Consider the following 26,183-nt stretch of genomic DNA (forward strand, 5'->3'; position numbering starts at 1 on the left):
CTCGTCGTTTCAGCCCCGTGCTTAGTGCACTATGACCCCAAGCGTCCCATCATGGTCAGTGCCGATGCCAGCAGCTATGGCATTGGTGGTGTTCTGCTCCAGAAGCACGATGGCGACTGGCGCCCAGTAGCCTACGCCTCCCGTTCCCTGACCAAGACGGAACAAGGCTACGCGCAGATCGAAAAGGAATGCCTCGCAGCGGTGTGGACGTGCGAGAGGTTAGACCAGTACCTCTTCGGCGCTCCCAGGTTCATCGTGCAGACGGACCACAAGCCGCTAGTGCCACTGATCAACACCAGAGACCTGGACAAGGTTCCCATCCGATGCCAACGAATGCTGCTCCGCTTCCTCCGGTACGAAGTCCATGCCATACACGTTCCCGGCAAGGATCTGGTGGTGGCTGACACGCTTTCACGAGCGCCAGCATCGGCATCAGTTGACAACGTTCTGCAAGACGACATCGGCATGGTTTTATCAACCACTGCCGAAGATCTCACAAGTCCATCCGTTCTCGCCGACCTAGCCAAGGCTACGTCTGAAGATCCCGTGTTATCCAGTGTGATGCGCTACGTCATCCATGGCTGGCCTGCTACCGTCCCTGACGACATCAAGCCGTTCCATCGTGAGCGAGGCCAGTTGTCTCACATGCAAGGTGTATTGTGCCACAGCTTTCGCCTGGTTGTTCCGTCCGTGCTACAGCCTGAGATCCTCCAGAAGCTGCACGATGGTCACCAAGGTGTCACGAAGAGTAAAGCCCGTGCCCGCTTCTCGTCATGGTGGCCAGGTATCTCTGCCGACATCGAGGCGTACGTCGCCAAGTGCACTACCTGTATCAAGCAGCGTCATCAGTCTCCAGAGCCTCTTCAGACAACTCCGTTCCCCGAGCGTCCGTGGCAGCGTATCGCATCGGATCTCTGTGATGTCGACGGCCGCCAGTACCTGATTACTGTCGACTATTTCTCCCGTTACATTGATGTCGCTTGTCTCTCATCGACTACGTCACGGGCCGTCATTACTCATCTGAAGAGCATATTTGCTGCCCACGGCTATCCGGACATCTTCGTCAGCGATAACGGGCCACAGTTCGCTTCCGACGCCTTTGCACAGTTTATGTCGTCGTGCAACATCACGCATCGGACCAGCAGCCCGAAGCATCCTCAAAGCAACGGCGAAGCAGAACGCGCCGTGCAGACTGCCAAACGACTCATCCGTGCGCCAGGTGATCTACAGCAGTCCCTCCTAGCGTATCGCTCCACACCCCTGGCCAACGGCTATTCGCCCGCCGAACTATTGTACGGCCGCAGGCTCCGCACCAATCTTCCGTGCCCACCTGATCTCCTGCAACCCTCCTGGCCAGACATCACCGCTCTCCGGGCCAAGGAGCAGGAGGCTAAGCATCGGCAAGAAGATCACTTCGATCAACGCTTCGCAGCAAAGTCGCTCTCCCCTCTGCCACTGGGAGCGAAAGTGTGGGTCGACGACAAGCGCGAGGGTACAGTGGTTGAGCAACTCACCGATCGCTCCTACAACATCGCCACCTCATCCGGTCTTCTGCGCCGAAACCGCCGTGCAGTGAAGTTGCTCCAGCCAGTGACTCCTCCCGGACCGGTGCCAGCAGTACCACCGGCCGCGCTAGTCCCGCAACAACAGCCTGTGCCTACGTCACAGCCAACTCTCCGTGCTCGCAACAACATCCAGCCAGCGCAGAGATTGATCGCTACCATATAACTCTCTCTGGCTTCATGCTATTGCTATTGCTCTCCCGCACATTGCATATTTCTGTTCTTTGTGCCCGGCTATGTACAACCCGTACATGTATCTGTCTTGCCTTTTCTCCATAACAGTTTTTTTTCCCAGCTGTTGTGTTTTTGCTCTCTTTAATTTTTTTTCAAAAAGGGGGAGATGTCCTATCCTGTATCATGTTATCCTTTCACCCATTCACGGCATAGTCCTTCCCCTGCCTGTCGCCATGTATAGACGGTACGTGACCTCTCACTACCCCCGTGCTATGCACGATACCATGCTCTGCTGGGCATGGCCTCCCTGACTCTTCACTATATCTACACTCATCTGTCTGTAAAATAAACCACTTCCTTATGTCAGTACATGACACAACAATTATGTTGACCCTCTTCTAAATGTAGCATTATAGTCAAAGCGACAATATGCTGCAGAACTCTTTCTCTCTGTATACTTATATCTCTCCACCTCTTTCTCCCTCTTTCCCTCACTTACCGATCTCTCTCTCTCTCTCTCTCTCTCTCTCCCTCTCTCTCTCCCTCTCTCCCTCACTCTCTCATTCACTCACTCTCTCTCTCTCTCTTCTCTTCTCTTGTGCACTCTCTCTCTCTCCCACTCCCTCTCCCTCTCCCTCTCCATCTCGCTCTTTCTCTCCCTCTCTTTCTCTCCCTCTCTGTCTGTCTGTCTCTCTCTCTCTCTCTCTCTCTCTCTCTCTCTCTCTCTCTCTCTCTCTCTCTCTCTCTCTCTCTCCGCCATTCCCCTCTCTCCATTCCTCTCTCTCTATCTCTTTCTTTCTCTCTCTCTCTCTCTCTCTCTCTCTCTTTCTTTCTCTTTCTCTCTCTCTCTCTCTCTCTCTCTCTATCTCTCTCTCTCTCTCTCTCTCTCTCCGCCATTCCCCTCTCTCCATTCCTCTCTCTCTATCTCTCTCTCTCTCTCTCTCTCTCTCTCTTTCTCTTTCTCTTTCTCTCTCTCTCTCTCTCTCTCTCTCTCTCTCTCTCTCTCTCTCTCTCTCTCTCTCTCTCTCTCTCTCTCTCTTTCTCTTTCTCTTTCTCTCTCTCTATCTCTCTCTCTCTCTCCCTCTCTCTCTCTTGCGCTTTCGTCGTACAACAACACACTCCCACCTTTAATTACACCATTGGTGTTTTCCAGGGGTGCCCCTTGTCCCCGGTCCTTTTCAATATATGTTTCCAGCTTCTGCTGGACTCACTTGCAGCCCCTGAATTAAGTTGCCTCTCCTATGATTTTAAATCTGCCCCTTTGCAAGTATCCCAAACAGCTTTTGCTGATGATATAGGCCTCTATAGCAAATCTAGTGGCGCTGTAGAACGATGACGGAGATGATCTACATGGACATGTCTTTCCTGCTGACCAATGCGAACAATGTACGAGACCGGACCTAGCTTCTGTACAATAACGCCAGGTAGCCACTTAGGCCCGCTGCCGTTGCGAGTGTTCAATACAAGTACAGTGTCCTCCACCACGAAATGACGACCTTGACCTGGCTGTGGCCGTGCTTGACGTTCACGCTGTGCAGCTGCAAAGTTGGGCTTTAAGCGTGCCAACTTGGTGCTCGGTAATTTCCTGAAGAGCAGACTAGCTGGGGACACATTCGTTGATGAATGGGGCGTGTTACGATACATAAACAAGAAACGGTGCATCTGGGTCTTCTCAGACACATCCGAAGGACGGGACTTCAGAGCACGCTTCAACTCCTGGACAATGCGTTCGACTTGTCCGTTACTAGCTGGGTGGTACGGCGGTGTACACTTGTGAACAATACCACTCTCACGGCAGAAATGCTGGAACTGGTGTGGTGTAAATTGAGGACCATTGTCACTCACGAGGGTCTTGGGTATACCAAACGTTGCGATAAATGTTACCAAACTGTCAATCGTCTGCTGAGTAGTGGCAGTGGATCCAAGCTTGTATGCGTCGATCCACTTAGAGTATGCATCCACGATGACGAGATACTGCTGGTTGTTGAATTCTGCAAAATCCACGTGAACACGCTCAAAAGCGTCTGTGGGGTACACCCATGGGTGGCTGGCATCCTTGCTAGGTGCTTTTGCTAGAGCTTGGCAGTGACTGCATGATGACTGTTGCGGTGCGACTTGGTCCCGCAACTAACCATCGTCAGGCAGACCACAAAAACCCAGAAACTCCTTTAATTGACATTGCCACTCGTTTCCAACAAGAACACCAAAGAACACACCGAACAACGATCGCCAAATCGCTGTCCTGGGCAAAACGTGCAGCGTGCGTACATTTGGCTTGCGCTGCATGCATGCACACAACGACGTGGCATAGAGAGAAAATGCAGCGTACAGAAAATGCATGATCATCGTAGCCATAGAGATACTAAATATGGCGACTGCCAAAGTCCGGGTGCAGCGCGGAGTGGAGGTACATGCAACGAAAAGAAAAGCAATAATTTGAAATGCAGAACAAGCAGAAACTAATAATTACTTGCAATGTGCTGGAGTGAAAGAATAAAGAATTGTTGATTACGGAGGTGAAAACAGTGTCTGTCAAGGGGTGCTTGCACCCAGCGACAGGGTGACAGCACACCCTGTCAGCGAGATCGAGAGTAAGTTTCGCCAAGTAGATCGTAGCGGAGTTGCCGCGGATGGCGATAATGCAACGGATCAAGTACTAGTAAGTACATGTACATTGCAACCAATTAGTGTGTCAACAATTCTACTTATATAATACATTAGAACAATTCACAAGATATTCCGCTCGTGAACATGTCGTGGTACGAACACGCATAGCAATTACTGTATCATAAAATGTGTCTCGACGTAGACGTAACAGATATGCACTCGTGATGTAATTCTAACAGACTAACAAATAAACATTACACTCGCGAAATACATAGCAGTAATACGCAACGCACCAGTATTGCAAGCGACCTAGCATGTCTTGGCAATACTGCCCTTGCAGCATGTGACAGTTCTGTACACAATTCGTAACTACAATACACTAATAGTATCAACGTGCAACATATGACAACACGAAAGGATAATGTTCAAGAGCGCAGTCTCCTGTCCATTCTCCCCACCTTGATGAACCGCGGGGGCTTCAACACAACGGACATAGCTTAGCAATAGGCCGCACAAGGCTCTTACCGGTTGCTAGACGCAGCTTCACCACTCGTACATGGTTATCCTTGCTGGGATAGACTTCCATTACTCTTGCTAACGGCCATTGCCCACGTGGTGTATCGTTAGATGCCACTACCACCACGTCGTTGACCTTCAGGTCTGGCAGCTCTTGCCTCCATTTCTTGGCCGGGTTGAGAAGAGGTACCCACTCTCTCATCCAGCGAGTCCACACTTGACCAATCAGATGCTGCACAGCGCGCCAGCGCCTGCGCGGGCTGAAGCTACTTTCGCTGCAAGCTGGTGGGAACTGACCACCGACTTGGCCGGTGAGGAAGTGTTTTGGCGTCAATGGAATGTCGTCCGACGGGTGAGCTGACTGATACGTTAGGGGACGCGAGTTGAGCATGCTTTCAGCTGAGGCAAAGCACGTTGCTAGCTCTTCATCGGTGATATCTGCTCGGGTGAGTATGGCGTAGGCTGCTCTCTTGGCGCTCTTGACCATGGACTCATGAATTCCTCCGAAGTGAGGTGCTCCTGGTGGGTTAAAGTGCCAAGTCACTCCAATAGCAGACAACTTGTTGGCTACTCGCTGCTGGTTGACTTCGCCGACCAACTGTTGCAGCTCATTGACTGCGCCGACGAAGTTGGTGCCGTTATCCGAGATGATATCTGTAGGCGTTCCACGACGACTGACAAACCGACTCAAGCAGTTGAGAAATCCATCGGTGGTGAGGTCGTTCACCAGCTCGAGATGAACTGCTCGCGTAGCGGTGCAAGTAAAGACAGCCATGTACCGCTTACACTGGGCTCGTCCTCGACCCTGCTTCGTGAAGAATGGTCCGCAGAAATCAACCGCGGTTGTAGCGAACGCACTCAATGACGGCTTCATACGGTGACTCGGTAGAGGAGCCATGACCTGCTGCAAGGTCTTTGCCTTCTGCCGTCGACACGCTTGACACTGCTGCTCATACTCACGAATAGCTTCTCTGGCCGAAACTATCCAAAACCGTTGGCTGAGCGCTGCCAAGGTCTGATTGGTTCCACCGACGTGAAACAGGCGGACGTGTGCTCGTTTCACTATCAAAGTGGTTACTCTGCTCGAGCGGGGCAGAATGATCGGGCACCTGGCATCATCCGAAATATGCTCTGCATAGCGCAACCGACCACCACACAGCATACACTGTAGTAATGTTGCGAGAGTTTGCGGAAAGAGTCCAAGTCGGGAAATCCATCAGCTCCAAAAGCTACCAGTAGGTGGGCGATGAGACTCCAGCTTCAGACTACAACAGTCAGGACTTGTAAATAGTTGAACTTTGTGAAGCAGCAGATCGAGAAGTTAGCTGAAATAGTAGCTGTTGCAGTATGTCGGTGCTATGTAGCTTGCATTTTTTACGGAGAGTCGATCGCCACGCGAATGTTTCTCTCCTCACCGAGAGCTAGCTGGCCTCCAAACTCCGTCAGGGTCTGCCTAAGGTACCGAAGGTCCGTTGACTAGCTGCTGGCAGGACTCCATCAAATCCTTTTGCTTCAGCTCGGCGAGCAAAAGTCTCTCTCCTCTACGCCATGAGCTGACACACGCAAACTGAATACAAAACGATGCACTTCACACGTGCTGGCTTGCACGCGATCCCCCTTTCACGAACCCAGTCAATCTTTTCGGGATTGGTCTATTACGTAAAGTTCCATAAATATGCTCCGGGCGTATACTGAACAAGGGCCTGAAAAGTGGGCGTATATTTGGGAATTGACCTTAGTTCAGAATGGGCCTATGAGGTGCATATTGCATCGCTTGTGTGCTTCATAGGCATACATACAATATTGCACACCTACGCATACACTCGTACAGCATCACAATAGACCATTACCACCTTCCAAATTTTTGTAGTGTATACTTGTAAATAAAAAGATTAACCAAGGGGGTGGGCAAGGTAATAATTTTGGGCATTTGTTGTCTGAAGATGTTGCTCTCCTATTCCCAGCCCTGTGCCATCTCCACACTTAGACAAGACTACGAGATAATACATTTGGAAGACGATTTGTTGCATGTGGACGACGGAAACACAACTGGACAAGACAAACTGAAGATGAAGATTGCTTTTCACACAACAGCAACACGCGCATGCACCACCACCACGTACACATGATGTAAGCTACACTTAAGAATGAACTGCAACATAACTCCCTCCCCGGAATAGAATCATCCCAAACTCTAAAAATATAAACAGATAAAAAGAGGAAAAGATCACACCAACCACTCAATCATACTGTCGTCGGGGGATTCTTATACTCTCATTCCCTTGACGATATGCTCTTCCGATACCTCTCACTCCTGCATGCGTACACCACATACAGGGGACCGAATGTTTATTCTAGTACCAATGGAGATTCTCAGGAAAGGCAATGAACAGAACAACAATAATGCGTACAATGCACTCATGCTCGCTGGTTTGCAACCTGCGCAGTCCGCGCGCGGTTCGCACATCGCCCCCGCGGACAGAGCACATGCTCCAAAAGAGGCACGGACAACAATACCACACCAGTCCCACCCAGGAATAAAAAACCAACTGCCTACACTGCCGATTATAGAACTCTGTCCGCCCACCCATAACACTAGCTACGATCGCTGTCACCAATGTGGGAAATAGTCACTTCAAACAACTAACCAAATCACACAAGTCACCCCTTCACCAGCTTATCTAAGTATCACCAAACAAAAAGAACAAAACCCACTGCCTCTGTGTGGACCTCTAGTTATCTTCAAAGAAAAGCTAATAACACTGAGAAAAAGGACACACTTCAGGCTCTTCAAGGCATCAAGGGCGTCAGAAGGTAATAATATTTAGTGTGGTACGGTCAGCCATCTGAAGTACAATTTACTCGTTGGGAAGGGGTGGCTGAGCCAAAAATGTAACTTCTTCGTGAAGAACTTGTCCAGTGAGTGTTGTTTGGTGAGTTTTGCTCGTACAAGTTGCCAAAATATGCCTCCATCATGAGGAAATGCTGATTTTGTGTGTCAGGAGCTACAGCCAGCTACATGACATTGTACATGTATGTGTCGCGTCCCCGGCTCAGAGTGACCGGACCCCGAAATCACTACGAGCGGCGACTGAATATAGACGTACGTGTGGCCTCACGACAAGCCCAACACAACCCAGGGGCCAACCAATATAGCTGGCTTGGTCCAAGTTCAACCCCACACGATCAACAGACAAAGACTGTTAGTTTTACATTGTGAGTAGTATCAAATCCGAGCTCAAAGTAAACGAAGACAGAGAGCTGAGACCGAGTCTCGACTGCTAGACTAGACTAGAGTAGACTGGACTAGACTAAAAACTGAAGTAAAAGAGAGAATGAGAGCTTCTTTTATAGGGTGCTTCAGAGATATATGGCGTGATCATTGCGAGGTAATTCCAGGAAATAGCAGAACAAGTCAAACCGGAATGTGCGCAGCCAGTCAGCAGAAATGCAGAATATACGTACGGTGATCATTCGAGAAGAAAGAGAAAGAAAGACATCGAGAGAAGAAAGACCAAATTGGGACGTGGGGAGCCCGCTCACCCACGTCAGAGTATAATGTGAGTATATGAGGGTCACGTTGGGGAGCCCGCTCACCCAACGTGCCATAGTTCAGCGGCTTCTTATGGTAAGTTCTGCTGCATTCTTGGTCTTGCTTGCGTGATACTCTGACCTCTCGTGCGGTCACTGCGGTGACGGTTTTGGTTCTTGCACACGTCTCCTGTCTTGCACTTAGCTCTTGTTATACAATGTCATATTAGTCTTGGCTCTTTGCACGAAGCGCCGAGGCATCGTGGAAACCTGTAGAACGTCGTAGTGACGTGTTTTTGCACAAAGCCTGGAGTCACATTTCCAGGAAGTGAAGCACTTCCAGGAAACGTACAACGCGAGAACCTACCTGACCAGGTTCCGGCCTTAGATCACATGATGTGTCATGCCAAGAAGGCATGTCACCTACGTGGGAACGCGCGTGTCGCTCAACCTACATGCTAAGCACGTGGGACAAGACACTGGCCAAACCACATTGTACCAAAAGGGCGTGACAGCTCAGCACAGAGCTGCTCACTACGTAGATCCTGCTGTCACAGGACTATCAGGCAGCAGTTGTCTTATCCTGGGACGTGACATATGTAGTGCGTATGTGCACGGCGCGCTGAGTCGTTTGACACCCCACTCGCATACATTGCATGCAGTATCGGTCATAGTAATATATCGCTTATAGTGATAAAATGCTCAAAATCAAACACCAACGCTATAGCGTCAGGCGAAATAGCACGTCATAGTACATTTGAGATCAGCGGAAAGAAGATGACGACGTCCACTAATTTAGTATCTGTGCATACGAATCTGCTGTGTGTGTGACTGTGTGTGTCAGCTATGATATCATCTTCTGTGGTTCCATGCCTAGCATGTACGTCTGAACCATCCTGCAAAGTTTGAATGACGTAGGTTGAGCGATCGTTCCGCGAAACATACTTTTTGAAATTCTCTTCATAGTATATCTTCCACCATTGAAATTTCGAATTTCTTCAAAAAAGGTGCTGAGAGGGGTGGCTTGCAACTTCGATATGGCTTGTTCCAGGCATGCTTTGGAGCCATCTTCTGTTGAAGTAGTGGCGGGGATCTGCCCTGCAACTGCTACAACAAAAATTGATTCGATCTGAGAAAGGGTGAGACCGCGAATCTCAGTTGAATATTGAGTATTTCAAGCCTTTTCACGACGAAGATTGAGTTTTTTTTGGAGATGTACGTCGCGGCAAAGGACATGGTGTCCGACTTCTGGCGTCTGGTGAAGCCAGGGATCATTTGTCCAGTCAGGTCGGCAGCCTAACCGTCGGTAAGCTTGTGTTTGGATCCCGTTCTGCTCGATGTGGTAGATCACAAACAATTTGATATCGCACAAATTGATCTCAGCATCGTGCGTATGGTATTTTATATTCAGAAAATCCCAAAGTGTGTCTGTGTGGCAGTCCTATGCAACGAGAAACTCCAGCAGCCAGTTCGAGCACGAAACAGGTTCCATCAAAGTCTGAAGCGTAATCCGGCGGATGCTGAGCTTCGCAAGAAACATCGAGATCAATGCTCCATTTGTCGTCGCTTGGACCGGAAACTAAGAAACCAGTACTTTCGCGATCAATGTGGATTACACGCGGCTGATACCCGAGGCTTGTGGCGCACACTGAATACGGTAACCGGTCGCCGTGTTATTCATCATGCTCCCGGCATCCCTGTTCAGTATCTGCAAGATTCGTTTTCGATCGTTCTCTATGATCCCCAGCGATCTTCAAACTTGAATTCACATGCCACCACACCGGTACAGGAGTCCCACTTTGCCCGCTTCACGCCCCTAACCATCCACTCTGTTGAGCGGATGCTTTCTCGGGTCGACCAGCACAAGGCAACTGGACATGACGACATACCAAACCTGGTCCTGAAGAAGTGCTCTTCCATGCTTGCATCGTCATTGACCCGCATCTTCAATGTTTCCTTTTAGACTGCTAAAGTCCCAGCAATGTTTAAGCAGGCCAATGTCACGCCACTTTTCAAAGGCGGTGATCCTGAACTACCGACCAACTATCGACCAACTATCGACCAATACGTCTCCTTCCTACTGTATCACGCCTCCTAGAACGTGCAATCCACTGTGAAGTTGTTCGATACTTCTAGTCCGAGAATCTTCTTTCGGAAACTCAGTTTGCCCACCGTCGCCATCATTCCACGGAGGACGCGCTGACACTGGCCGTTCATCGATGGAGCACAGCTAGGGCCCGGAAACAGTCCACTGGTATTGTGTTTGTCGATATGTCAAAAGCGTTTGATAAGGTTCACCATTAAACGCTGTTAGATGATCTTCACGGAAATGGTGTACGTGGCACTGCTCTGGCCTGGTTTGCCAGCTATTTGTCGGGTCGGAAACAACGCGTTAAAGCTGGTTCTTCATCGTCATGCTACTCGGAGTGTTCAAGTGGTGTACCGCAAGGTAGCGTTCTCGGCCCGTTTCTTTTTTCTGTTTACATCAGTTCCATCGATTCTCATCTACCGCCTGGTATTTGTCACCAAGAATTCGCCAATGATATCACCTTAGATACATCATGATCCAGCCGTGCAGACATCAGCTCTAAGCTTAGTGTCGCATGTACGCGTCTCGCCGTCTGGCTCAATGGACGCAGTTTGAGCCTCAATGCCACCAAGACCTATGTGCTGCACATTGCTCCTCGGAGCACCCTTGACCCCTTGCCGCCTGTGATATGCGATGGCGCTGTGCTCCCTGTTGTGTCGCAGACCAAGTAACTAGGCTTGATTGTAGACAATCGCCTGACTTGGAATAGCCACGTTACGCATATCTGCAAAACGTCTCGACAGGTTATAGGAGCACTGTGGAGAAATCGGAAGTGTCTCTCTCTGCAGTCGAAGCGAATGGCGTACACGTCCATGGCAGAGTCCAGGATCCGCTATGGATGCTCAGCTTTCTTTAGCTCTCTCTCCAAGGCTAACGAGGAGAGACTTCAACGCCTATGCAACCTAGCCCTGCAAACCGTGTACAACCTGACCTCCCGTACCCGTATGACTCCCGTGTATGCGGAACACAACCTGCTTTGTGTACACCAGCTCTTGCGTGAGACAGTGTGCTCGCTGGTCTACCGGTGCCTACATTCCACCATGGAGCAGCCGCTGATCAGCGCATTATTTGGAGATTTCGTCACTCTGACTAGGGCTGGCCAAACGCGCGGCTCCCAAAAACATCTGCTGCAGCTTCCATCCAGAACTCATCCCGTGTCTCTTTCTGCTGCACACGTTTGGAACAGTCTTCCACCTGATGCGAGAAGCATCACGTCCGCCCTCCAGTTCAAGAGTGTTTTGCACACGTATTGTCTTACTGTAGCATGACAGCAACCCCCCTCCCCTGTCTTGAGTATAGTACTAGTAGTATTGTAGTAATCCTGATGCTCTGATACATGCCGAGGCTAGCTGTATGCCCAGTCTCCGGCTAGCTGTATGCTCAGTATACATGCTTGATCTTATCTTCTTCTTTTTTTCTTTTTTTCCTTTCTCTTTTCTTTAAAATGTTTTACTGCTAGAAGTCGTCTTCATATAAGGAGGCAGATATGCCTGTTTGTTGTACGACTTTTAAATAAATCCAACCAACCAACCAACCATTCTCGTTTTGGCCTTAACAGAGCATGTCTGAGAAAACCAGAACACATGTGCAAGTCGGTCTCTCAGATTTCGCTCAAATGTTGCAGGTAGGTTTGCTTTGGGATGTAGATCGACATTCCAAAGCCCGCGCAAAATCTTTTGAAGGGAACCATGAAATTGGCATACCCTCAATATTGGCCCAATATTGGCACGATTTATGGGTCTACAAACGAGCCATGGCACAGCGTACAAGAAAAAGCTACGAACAAAACTCCATCAAGCCAACATTACCTCACCTTAGAAGAGTTCTTGGGGCAGCACCACTTAGCCACGCCAGCATCCCAGAAGACGAGGGCAATCATCACTTGACGCCATGGTCGGGATGAGCAAGGTTACAGTCCATTCAGAAAAAGATGGACTTCTAGCTTTTGGCCAAAAATGGGTCAAACTTTGAGTTTTTTTAGAATTTTTTTCTGCAATCCCCTATGGAATCCTCTTCCAATTATGTTTCTGAAGTCTATTTGTCCAAAAAAGCAAGGGAAAGCAAGAATAGGATATCGGCCAGGTTTTGCCCCAGAAGCATTGAATTGGAAAAAACCATCAAAATCCAGGCCGTTTGACCCTGCCTGCAACAGTGCACTGTGGGGTTCGAACCCCAGTTCAGGTACCCTTTTTGGACTCTTTTTCAAAGTTCAAATTTCGCAGCACTGCACTGTGTACAATGAAATCACGAAAAATCGCCAAATACGGGAGCTCGCCAGAGCCAGGGCCCATCTTTTTCTGAATGGACTGTAGTCATGTTTCAAGACAGCCTCCTGAATGATTCTCATTTTGGCCTTTAGAGAGCATGTCTGAGAAAACCAGAACATATGTGCAAGTCGGTCTCTCAGATTTCGCTCAAATTTTGCAGGTAGGTTTGCTTTGGGATGTAGATCGACATTCCAAAGCCTGCGCAAAATCTTTTGAAGGGAACCATGAAATTGGCATACCCCTCAATATTGGCACGATGTATGGGTCTACAAATGAGCCATGGCACAGCGTACAAGAACAAGCTATGAACAAAACTCCATCAAGCCAACATTACCTCACCTTAGAAGAGTTCTTGGGGCAGCACCACTTAGCCACGCCAGCATCCCAGAAGACGAGGGCAATCATCCCTTGACGCCATGGTCGGGATAAGCGAGGTTAAAGTAAAGTAAATTATCGTATCCGTTCCCGAAGGGAACTCACGACGGCCGCTAACACCCGATAAACCCTAGCGGCAGATGCAGCGCCTAACGGTGGGGGTGAGTGGGTAAGTCTCACAACCACTGGCACAAGTGCCGAAAGCGACCCTATTAGCTGCATCCATGTTCCCCTTGTGCCTGGCCACAAGTTCCCAGTTGACTGTGGGTAGCAGCACGGCTGGAAAAACCGCTCCCAGGCAGGACTTGAACCAGGTACCTCTCGTATCTCAATCATGGTCTTTGACCAACCCACTGTGCCTGCCTGGTTAGTGTGAAAAAATGCATCCCTGTTCTTCCTGCAAGAGGAAATATCTCAAAGAATTCTTGCAAATGCAATACTGCAATACTGCTAGCGCTATAACGATAGTTTCTGCATGTTCTGAGCAGAGCATGCAAGACATATAATGCATCTTACCTCCTCCTTCATGGTCCGTTTCGAATAGCGCCTCAGGAACAATCGTGATCATGTGCATTGTGTCGTGCACCAGAAAGCATTATTATACATCACGATGCACGTGATTTCTTCATTCCTCTTGCAGTAAAATCCAAAAACTACACGCAAAAATTCAGTCACTTTTGCATCAACTGTTGCACCAAAAAATGTTGGTGGCGCAAGGAAAAGCTTGTCGTTAGGAGTGACAAGTGATCAAGCGCTGCTTTTCCTTGTCAGAGTCAACAATACACTTTGTTCTGCAGCGTTGGGAGTGGTGTTGGAGTAGAAATTGCTGACTAGACGTCGCGGAGGGGTGAGCTTTCCTGCGCAGGTATGAGTTTGGACGTCTTTCAGAATGTTCGAGTGGAAAAATTCAAAATTGTTTATTTCAAGAAAACCCAAAAAGAATGATGGGGGACATGTCCTCAGTGCTAGAAGAGGTGTTCTACTATCTGCCGGTGTATAGTGTTTGCTAATTGAGGACGTAGCTCGCTGTTTTATCAGCGCTTGTAATTTGGCTATTTTCAAGACGATCATTTGTGGCGTCAAGGGATGATTGCCCTTGTCTTCTGGGATGCTGGCGTGGCTAAGTGGTGCTGCCCCAAAAACTCTTCTACTTGGTCCGCGTCAGCGATATTGTCGCTTATCTTTTAGCTTTGTTTATATGTCGCCAATGCTTACTTCGCAGCCCATTTCGTCCCAATTTTGGTTAGCAAGTTAGTTTGCTAGTACCTGAAAGGTCTAGCTAGAGTTCGAGTGGATTTCGAGAGCGACAGGTGGGTGATTCTGATTGATACAGCGCCGCATCAAAATAGATTATCTTTATACGATGTGCAGGCAAGAGCAGCGCAAGCCACAAGAAAGTCATTGGCTACTCGGAATGAGCTCCATTTTGCTGAACGGCCGAGATCGCTCACCTCAGGGATCGTTCATCAAGCTGAGATCGCAGCTCCCTTACCTCCAGCTCAACGCTCGGAGTATCCAGCGCGTAGTGGAGATTTGCAAGTACTGTACGCGTCGTCGTCGTTCAAAATAAAATCTTGCAAAGAACGGCGTCTGATTTGAGCCACACAGGCTGTCAAATTGCCCACGCGAAGTCCTATAGAGAAGGCGACCGTCACGATCTACTTCTCTTTAGAAAATAGCCAGGCAGCGGAGAGGAAGAGAGATGAGCTTGCAAAAGCAAGAGTGTCGATCCCGAGCAAAAATGTTTGTTGCCAGCGCCGAGAGCAGCGACGAGGAGGACCGAAAAAGTAGGAACCCTTCCTTGGACAGTAAATTCCTCGGAGCTAGTTGTCTATACCTTACCGTCCATTGTACCAAGTTTTATTACTTCAAGTGCACGCGTTCATGTCCAAAGTCTAAGTTCAAATTGTCGAAAGATAAGCGACAATATTGCTGACGCGGACCAAGTAAGGTGAGGTAATGTTGGTTTGATGGAGTTTTGTTCGTAGCTTGTTCTTGTACGCTGTGCCGTGGCTCGTTTGTAGACCCATACATCGTGCCAATATTGGGCCAACAGTGAGGGGCATACCAATTTCATGGTTCCCTTCAAATGTTTTTGCGCGGACTTTGGAATGTCGATCTACACCCCAAAGCAAACCTACCTGCAAAATTTGAGCGAAATCTGAGAGATCGACTTGCACATATGTTCTGGTTTTCTCTGACATGCTCTCTTAAGTACCTTGTTTGTTTATCTATTTATTATTATTTTCCTGCGAATCACGTTGGTGCGAACGCGCATGCGGAGATGCTCCAGTCTACAGCCATGTCGTCGATTCTGTTACATGTATCACGAGTGTCCATGCTATTGTTCTACTGATACTGATAATTCTCTCCTTCTGTCTAATCAGGTTCTTCTCTGCTTCTCTGTCTCTCTTCTATTTTGTTCCGCTTCGAACGTGTAGTTGCTTGAGCTGCTCTCATGATAATTTATTCGTATTTTTAAAAACCCTTTGTACCCGCGATTATGTGCTTATACAACAGCGCTGTGCTGTATGACTGAGCTATGACTATGACTACGGTCATGTTCGCACTATGATGCCCTTTGTGTCACGTGAGCCTAACTCATCTTCAAACTGATTTAACCCTTTGTCCTTTCGCCCATACTTGAACCGTACACCTGTGTACGGTTCAACCCACGCATGTTCAAAGCGACCTGGAAGCTACGCGGATCACCCGATCCACATGAAAATTCACGTGCACACAGCCTATGCTATGTAGAGGATGATGCACGGGTCGCTGGGGCTAGTTGCCATTTGAAAATTTTCAGGAAATCAAAGTCGAAGTTTGCTTGCGCCGTAACTTCCGACATGGCAGCACGCAGGTCGCTTGATGCAGATGAAGCGCTTGTTTGAGGATAGCTGGAGTGACCCGAGCGACAATCCTATGTCCTCTGATGACGAGGACGAACTGGACGAAGCCTTAGTTGAAGGGGTTGATTCTGATTTTGATAACGACGCGGACTATGATGTTGTAGCCTTCGGCCCGTCGACCCAACTGTCGGACATGTCGACCACTCCGATTTGAGTGCAGGATCGGCAGAACAGCACTCGAGTGGTGAGGAGAGTGTACCACCGCCGTGTCTTACCCGTTGTGGAGCAGCAGGGCCAGCTAGAGCGCCGCAGCACGTGGAGCGGGAGCGCAGTTCAATCCCAGAGAGCTCCAGATCTCCGTCACCTGCGCACCGTCAAACTCATGGTCGACAGCCGCGCAGAGCGATGAGAGTCGCCACACGGGGCCGAAATGTCGAGCCTGTCGCCACTGTCGCTCCTCTGGCTAATGCTCTGTGTTTGTCCAACATGCCAGTGGTGCTACTCCAGGTCGCACTTGTACAAATAATAATTGCACATTATTTATAGATAGGAAGGAAAGAACTTGAGCTTTGAATTTTGCCGATTTTTGCCAAAAAATCATTTTTGATACTCTTGATTAGCCACGCCCACCTGAGGAATCCAACCCAAACGGCATTTTTAGTTCACAAATATCATTCAGGAAACATAAAGTGTACATACAAAATATCAGCTGCTTGGGAATGGTGAGTGGATTTGTTGAAGTAGGTACCCGTCACATACATTGTGGGCAAAAGGACAAAGGGTTAAACGTTTTTGCAATACAATGGTGTAGCCAATCAATGGAAAAAACAGTTCCATCAGTTCTAATAACATACATGATGAGCTAGGCGAAAAAGCATAGCGTAGGGCCCTGAGCTTCCAAGCTCTCTCGTATGTTTTTCCGAAGTGTGTGCTATTTTTCATTCTTTTCTTGTATCCTCATTTTTTCACTCCAAGTGTATAAATCCTATTGAAGTTTCATCATTCTCTTTAGTCACCAATTCCATTGAGAATAGTGACAAGAAAACGTTCTCGGATGGAGAGCCAAGGATTAATTTATACAAAAGAATAAGGACCAAGGAACTACAAGTTACGCTATACTGTCCACCAACACCACCAATTACTAAACAATCAGCTCATGCGATAACATTGCACGACACGGACCGACGGTACTGACGTTCTACAAATAACTGGCTAACAGGTCATGCATGAACATCCGCCAACGTCCTTCACAGCTGAGACTTTCAGCTCGTGCATATTTTGGTTGCGCTCACCTTCCCCTCCTTATGTTATTTCTATAACTTAGAACCTTCCAAGTTGGAAGGCTGTTGGAGTGTGCATCCAAGATGTGCTAGAGCTGTTAGCAGGGGTGTTTCTGAAGTGATAAGGCTGTTTGAGGTGTATTTCTAGTAGGGGTGAAAGTTGGCACTGATATCCCGAGTTCGAGTACTCTGATTTTTTCCGATCGAATATTCGAGTATTCGACTATTCTTCATCTCCTAAAAATTGCACACCAGGGGCCTTAACATCACATGATACAACCCTGATTGAAGCGAGTGCCAGTCATTTTTCTTGGTTATATTGTTTGGTGGGTCATGTGGGCTCTCTCTAGTCGTGAACAAATGTTTACCACACAGTCTGCACATCAATATCTGGCGACTGCTGCTCTGAACCTGCAGATATCTGTGGTTAATGCATGTACCATGTATGAACGAATACTCTGATCTATTCCGAGTACGATTATTTTTGAAAAAACCGAGCGAGTACTCGAGTATTCGGTATAATTGTTTCACCCCTAATTTCTAGGGATGGGTGTATTTATCGATTAAAGGGGAAGTATACTCTAAAATCAAATTTTCACCAGTTGTAGTCTTCGGGGTGCTGAGTCGAATGGTCTTGGTCCGAGGAAGCTGAGATGCTCCCTTCCTCCTTTATTCCCAATCGAACTCGCGCACTTCCACCGAAACTGGGTGACTGTGCCCTACTAGGTAGGGATTTGTATAGAAAAAGTCACTAAAAACGCCGTTTCGTTCTTATAAAAGCGCGGATGACCGTGATTGGTCCATATGTTGTAGTCTTTTGGCCGCTGAGTCGACTGGTTTTGGTCCGAAAAGGCTGCGATGCAGCATTCGGCCCTTATTCCCAATCGAACGCGGTTGAGTAAGCGGTCACGTGCTCATTTACAGCCTGTTTGGGCCCGTTTATGTCACTCGAGTTGAACCTTTGAGCCAGGGAGTCGTAGAAGCCTCTTACGACTCCCTACTTTGAACCTTTGAGTTGAATCTTGTTGTGAAAAGTGTGTGGAAAATGTACTCTGCAGGCACGTGACCCCTCAACCGTGTTCGATAGGGAATAAGGTCCGAACGCTCCATCGCAGCCTTTTCGGACCAAAACCAGTCGACTCAGCGGCCACAAGAATACAACCAAGAGTAGATAAACAAGAGTGTGCAACTCCGGATCTCTCCTGCACAATCTGCAGATACCCCCGCCCACGGCGGAATTTTTTGTTGACGTCACCTTTTTCAGAAGAACGCGCATTTTGTTGCAGAGCAGCGTGAGAGCACGTGCTGGGCACCGACTTTGTAGTGCAAATGCGGCCAAGTGCACGAGGGAAAACTTTCCAAAATACTCATAGCGCGTGCGTCGTCGAAAAGATTATGTCAACAAAAAATTCCGCCGTGGGCCAACCCATCCGCGAGTTGCACACTCTTGTTTATCTACTCTTGATACAACATATGGACCAATCGCGGTCATCCGTGCTTTTATAAGAACGAAACGGCGTTTTAGTGACTTTTTCCATACAAATCCCTATCTAGTAGTGCGCAGTCACCCAGTCTCGGTGGAAGTGCGCGAGTTCGATTGGGAATACAGGAGGAAGGGAGCGTCTCAGCGTCCTCGGACCAAGACCATTCGACTCAGCACCACGAAGACTACGATTAGTGAAAATTTGATTTAAGGGTATACTTCCCCTTTAAGCCCTAAAATTGCCTGTTTTGGGGTCATTTTTCAAATTTACCAGTCTCCTGGCTTCTCCAGGTGATTGCAAGTTCTTTCACACATCACAATGAAGCATTTTTGCCAGAAAATCTGGCAATCAGCATTGTTACTAGTACTCAGAAAAATACAGAGGCAATATGCTTTGGTTCTGCAAGAGTGCTCAATGCCTGATTCAGGCAGAGCGGCGTACACAAAGGCACACAATGAAAAACCTTGGCAAATTAATTCCGTTGTGACTCAGAGTTTCATGGCTGAACCAATCATCAGACAACGATAATGGAATAGAAGGCAGCGCTGGTATATCTATGTGGAGAGAGGTGTGATAATACGATAGCGAGAGGAGTAATCGCGTGAATGTATACAGGGACAGGCTATTTCAGAGGCAGATGCAGCAGGCGCAGGTCTAGCGCTAACAAGCACGCGCTTAATCTCACACACCACACCCACACACACACACACACATACTTACATTCACACATATACTAACACCCACACACATACACACATACACGCACACACTAACACACACACATACACCCACCCACAACACCCTAACTTGCACACAGGCGCACGCACACACAAACACCCACCCACCCATAACACCCTAACTCGCACACGCACAAACACACGCACACACGCATATACACACACCTATAGATATATGCACAAACACATACAGAGTTGTTTTTGGAGATGGACGTCGCGGCAAAGTACATGGTGTCCGACTTCTGGCGTCTGGTCAAGCCAGGGATCATTTGTCCAGTCAGGTCGGCAGCCTAACCGTCGGTAAGCTTGTGTATGGATCCCGTTCTGCTCGATGTGGTAGATCACAAACAATTTGATATCGCACAAATTGCCGGATCTCAGCATCGTGCGTACGGTATTTTATATTCAGAAAATCCCAAAGTGTCTCTCTGTGGCTGTCCTATGCCACGAGAAACTCTAATCAGGCTCCTATGTCCTCTGCCTTCATGATTGAATGTCCACTTCGTTTGAACAACGAACACAACAATCGAGGACGGCTTTTTGCAATGAAAAATACAGCTATACTGGAGCTGAAAAAAAGAAGAAAAAAACGTGCTCAGGATGAAACTCGAGTACACGCATACTCTCCCAGCAGGTGAAACGCAATTTTTTTGTGAAAAATACGTGTCGCCGACTGACCAGTAATATCAAGCGTAGATAAACCAGAGTGTGCAACTCGCGGATGGGTTGGCCCATGGCGGAATTTTTTGTTGACGTAATCTTTTCGACGACGCACGCGCTATGAGTCTTTTGGAAAGTTTTCCCTCGTGCACTTGGTCGCATTTGCACTACAAAGTCGGTGCCCAGCACGTGCTCTCACACTGCTCTGCAACAAAATGCGCGTTCTTCTGAAAAAGGTGACGTCAACAAAAAATTCCGCCGTGGGCGGGGGTATCTGCAGATTGTGCAGGAGAGATCCGGAGTTGCACACTCTTGTTTATCTACTCTTGGTAATATCGCCTGACGATTGCTTTTTTTCACTTAAGCTGATGGGTTCCATGCATTCCTTGTGGTATTACTCCAATTTTTTGTGCCAAAAGCGTTGCATGGTCCCCAGAGTGTTATAGTACACATGAAGACTAGACGAGGCCATGTTTCCTGGGATTCTTAGTAGGGCTGCAACGAATATTTGATTTCACAAACGAACGAATACTCACCCATAACAACCGAATAATGAATATTCTCTCAGAATCCATGGGTGCAGTGAATGTGACTGTGCCGATTCAGGAATGTTTTCAGCGTAGCAATATATTTCGCCACTTGATAATTAGATCAGAGTCTGTGCACCCACTTCAGTCTCTCTCTCCAAAACGCGCTTACAGTAGGTGTTGGTCTGTTACACAGCTATCGAGCCGCTTGGCTCTGTTCTCCTTGTTCATTTCTTCCTGAAGCAAAATATTCAGGATCTCGAGAAATCGGGCTGTGAAGTCAACTTCTTGCTCATACCAGCGATGCTTTTTGAAAACATGCCCTGCTATACCCACTGACAAAAAAAGGAAGAGAGAACATCAGGACCTCGATGGGGCCCAGGGAAGACTACAGGTGTAGTATGAAGCAATATTCTTTGAAATGGCTGTCGATCGCGGAGTTCAAATTTTAGTAAGTTGAGATGGGAATTTCCCAACTTATGGCACTTATTGGCAAAAACAAGACTTTTGCCCGGGAAAAACAGAGCGCGGGATCGGTTGTGCAGCGCAGAAGGTTGGAACGTCCTTAAAACGGCTGTTCCAATTGTTCCGAAACCTTTACAGCAAAATTTGCCATGCTCTGATAAGCTCAACTTAGTTGTCCGGATTTCCCTTATCTTCATAGTTTTTAAGACCACAAAACCTGATTGCTAATCTTTTTTGAAATGGCCAAAAGGTCATTGTTGTAGCGCTGTGTTTCATGCACGCAGTGCTGCCAACCTTCCTTATTTTCCGCATTTGTACGGAAAACCCCTCCGTCTGCAGTACGGAATTTGAGCAAAATGCGGAAAATTGAAGGGGATCGATCAGCTACAGATAAGTATGTAGAAGCATGGCAAGCTCAAGCTGAGCGATGGATATCCCAGTGCCAAAGCGAGTGCATGCCATGCTTCGAGTACGCGCAGCACAAAATATCACGTCGTGGTGCAAGTCTCACATGTTTTGCGCAAGCAAATCCAGCCACCGACAAGCATTTGCGTGTCAAAAACAAAACAATACAAGCAGTGCACACGGCAGTACACCGGCAGTATGCAAAAACACTGCAAAATATGGAAAATCAGAAGCCGCAGTACGCAAAAGAGATCCAGCTGATAGACAGTACTGTGCGCATAGCAAAGCTAAGGCAATCCTCAGAGAACTGATAATATGTACATCATCTGACCACAAACTTATATCCAGGCAGGTAGCGTTGCTTGATATTAGTGATACATGATACGGATGGTGTCAGTTTTACATGGGAAGTGAAAATAAGGGAGAGAACACAGCTTACGAGCTCGTTACTCTTGTGTTTATGCCAGCCTTGAAGATGAGGCAAAGAGATTGTAACTGCCAGTACATGTATGGCTACTGTTTAGAAGAGTATCTCTTTGTCGTTGTTACTATAATCGAGTGACACATTCGCACTACAATTCTACGAGTGCTAGTTTGAAATTACGTTATGAATTTGAGCAATTGTTACGTTGTACAGCAGGTACGAACAATTAATATTTACATACTCACCGGTTTTCGTTTCGGAGTCCCGCGCTGTGACTCAGCTAATTTCTATTTCGTTTGCCTTGTATTGTCTGACTAGGGGCGCTGTCACCCCGCCGGGTGCAAGCACCCTTGGACAGAAGCACTTCACTTCACGACAAGTGTTCATTTTCGTTTTCCTCTTCTGCTTCTGTTGCACAGTTTGAACTTTGAATGTGTGCTTTTTTCGTACTCTGCTCTCGATCGGGTCGATCTCCATAATTTTATCTTCCGTTGCCATGACTGGCATTAGTACGCGTTCTGTACTCACTCGCTGCTTGGCACGCTTGCAGCGCGTCTTTTTTCTGTTGCAACCCAGTGCCTGCGTGCACGGTACGGGATTTGCGATGCCACATCAGCGTTGGTGTGTCGTTGTGCTTCGTTGTTGTTTTGTTCTTTGGCTGAGTGTGGTCGTTAAAACTGAAAAAGAACGGGTCGTTGACAAGGCGTGGTTTCGATGTGCATGCCCTCCTGTCAACTCCAAACTAGCTACTGTACTTTGTCTTGAAAATGAATTAATTACTATCGACTCAGTGTCGTGTATCGAGTACTGAATTACTCGATAGCTCGCTGGATAGTTTGAGTCCCGCTCGACAGCTTTAAAATATTAATACACTCATTTCACCCCCCAGAATAAACCGAACCCACATGTCTAGCTGAGAAGCTACACTTTCTTTCTTGTTTTCTTGCAATGGTTGGCTATCATTAGGGATGTCAGCGAACGCACTGCGCAGGCCTCTGCGCATGCATTGCGTCATCGATTTTTTGAACGTGATCGCGGCCGACAGAGAAAACATGGCCGCGGTCTGTTTGCACCGCTGGGAGTCGTAAAATCACTGTTCTTCTGTCCCCGAGACCATTCAAATCATACGCGATACTCGAGGACCCACGAACTCACCACGTTCTCCCCGGTCGATTTCTCTGCAAGTTTGCACATCGTGAAACACTAGTATGAGAGGTGTTCAGGCCAATTTTCAAGGAATTTCCCTGGTTGGATCGTTCCAAAATCGGACTTCCATTTCTCGCTCGCGGCCATTTCTTGCGCGATGGAAGCACCCTGCCCTGGTGAGTAACCAGCATTGCGCTTGGTAGAGAGTTGCTGCAATCAGCTCCCTGATGTCTTCGCTGCCATTGTCAGAAGCGATGGACCATGAATTTGTTTGAGAGGCTCTGGATGCTGCTATTCCTCAGCCTAGTTTTCAGCCATTCCGTGCATCTTCTTCGCACGATTTATTTTGCAAAAATATGAAAGTGTTCATGAGTTTTCTTGTCGGCCGCGCGTAGATGGGCCAGGCTGACCTGCGCAGATGGGCTGCGCAGTGCGTTCGCTGATATCCCTACCATCATCCCTCTCTCGCACTTTGTGTGCCAATTTGTCATGGACCACGGTTTGACTGAAAGAACATAAAAAGAAGTCAATTAAAAGTGGTGCGCAGTCTTCATCTTTTTCGTATCTGATTGCTTGCTTTTGTTTGTGCGACTTAGATTGTACTACACCTGATACAGCCAATGCCAGTATTGCAGCAAATGGTACCGTCAGTTGCACAACCGGATTTGTACAAACAGCTACTTCGGTAAAAGCAAGTTGTAATGACAGAGCTGCAACGCTCAGTACTGATTGGACAGACGTTGGACAATGCAAACGTAAGAAGGCCATTACATTTGCAATCATTGCTTCCCTACGCAGAATCTTTTTGTCAGGTGCAGTATTCGGGTTTTTAGATTGCTTATACTGCAGGACAAGAAAGTATAGTGACAAGCACGAAAAAGAACCATGTAGCGTAAAATTCCCTTAATATGCTCCGGGCGTATACTGAACAAGGGCCTGAAAAGTGGGCGTATGCTTGGGAATTGACCTTAGTTCAGAACGGGCCTATGAGGTGCATATTGCATCGCTTGTGTGTTTCATAGGCATGCATACAATGTTGCACACCTACGCATACACTCGTACAGCATCACAATAGACCATTACCACCTTCCAAATTTTTGTAGTACATACTTGTAAATACAATGATAAACCAAGGGGGTGGGCAAGGTAATAATTTTGGGCATTTGTTGTCTGAAGATGTTGCTCTCCTATTCCCAGCCCTGTGCCATCTCCACACTTAGACAAGACTACGAGATAATACATTTGGAAGACGATTTATTGCAAGTGAACGATGGAAACACAACTGGACAAGACAAACAGAAGATGAATATTGCTTTTCACACAACAGCAGCATGCGCATGCACCGCCACCACGTACACATGATGTAAGCTACACTTAAGAATGAACTGCAACATAACTCCCTCCCCGGAATAGAATCATCCCAGACTCTAATAATCTAAACAGATAAAAAGAGGGAAAGATCACACCAACCACTCAATCATACTGTCGTCGGGATTCTTATACTCTCATTCCCTTAACGATATGCTCGTCCGATGCCTCTCACTCCTGCACGCACATACAGGGGACCGAATGTTTATTCTAGTACCAATGGAGAGTCTCAGGAAAGGCAATGAACAGAACAACAATAATGCGTACTATGCACGCATGCTTGCTGGGTCGCAATCTGCGCAGTCCGTGCGCGGTTCGCACATCGCCCCCGCGGACAGAGCACATGCTCCAAAAGAGGCACGGACAACAATACCACACCAGTCCCACCCAGGAATAAAAAACCAACTGCCTACACTGCCGATTATAGAACTCTGTCCGCCCACCCATAACACTAGCTACGATCGCTGTCACCAATGTGGGAAATAGTCACTTCAAACAACTAACCAAATCACACAAGTCACCCCTTCACCAGCTTATCTAAGTATCACCAAACAAAAAGAACAAAACCCACTGCCTCTGTGTGGACCTCTAGTTATCTTCAAAGAAAAGCTAATAACACTGAGAAAAAGGACACACTTCAGGCTCTTCAAGGCATCAAGGGCGTCAGAAGGTAATTTAGTGTGGTACGGTCAGCCATCTGAAGTACAATCTAATCGTTGGGAAGGGGCGGCTGAGCCAAAAATGTTGGAAAATTAGAGCCCAAATCAGTGCATTTTATTGATTCATGGGGTACTTGGGTCAAATAGTGGTGTCATGACCCGGACTCGACTCGTCGTGAAAGCGACCACGCAATGAGATTCAGCAGCCAAAAGCTGGGCTCCGAAATATTCTAGAGTTCTGTAAGAACCATGATTAGTCCTACGAAGGATTTGGCACTTTCGTTAGTTGAGCAATCATGGCTTACAACTCGTGGCCTCGAGTCACAAGTGTTGTCGTACGGCGGCTACACCTTCAGTACAAGTCGTCAGCATTGTACTCACTACACTGTTGAGCTTGAGGGGACCCTGCTTAGTCCTGCAAGGGAGCTGATACCTTTGTTAGTCGAGCAAGCAAGGCCCCTCTTCTCGCATCGTACGATGTAAAGGGTCCTGCAAGTGCTTCGCGCACTGCGGACTCCGTTATCCCTTTTTGGGAGAGGTCGCGGCTTGACCGTGCAGCGCCCTACGGGGTAATGAGAGGGAAGAGCCTACGGGGCAGAAGATGAAGGGTTACCCAACCAAGACACCGTACGAAGGCGGCGCGCTCTAGCTGCGGCAACATCCGACAGCGTACTCCAGGCTCCGTCGCACGATCGACGTACGAATAACCTCGGACATCACTCATATTTGTAACTCTATCATGTAATGTGGGTGAGCGAGCTCCCCGAAGCTATACTAATATTTCCAACTAATTATTATATCACAATTATACTATAACCAAAACCACATAAAAGCCGCCTTCTTCCAACTAATAAAAGTATCTTCTGATCGCTTCCCTTCAACCTCTGACTACTTTGTGTGAGCCGGAAAACAGGTGAGCTACTTATCTGCTTGAGTCAACTATATTGGTTGACGACCTGGTGCCACTAGATGGATCACCGGCCATGACAGTGGTATGGTCAATGCCGTAGTTACAGTACCGTCTGCGACGCCCCTGCATGCCGGACAGGGAGGTTGAG

At 47.8% G+C, this 26,183-nt stretch overlaps 1 protein-coding gene across 1 annotated transcript in view; it reads left to right on the top strand.

Annotated features, from left to right (window-relative positions):
- The window catches only part of LOC135819162 (uncharacterized), a gene marked incomplete at its 5' end in the record, with an annotated part of 333,212 nt that overhangs the window by 34,258 nt on the left and 272,771 nt on the right, over positions 1 to 26,183 (top strand). The window contains 1 exon segment of the mRNA XM_065332321.1: positions 23,695 to 23,853. Coding sequence (XP_065188393.1) covers positions 23,695 to 23,853 — 159 coding nt within the window.

This window comes from Sycon ciliatum, chromosome 6 (assembly GCF_964019385.1).
Source record: "Sycon ciliatum chromosome 6, ocSycCili1.1, whole genome shotgun sequence".
Lineage (NCBI taxonomy): Eukaryota > Metazoa > Porifera > Calcarea > Leucosolenida > Sycettidae > Sycon > Sycon ciliatum.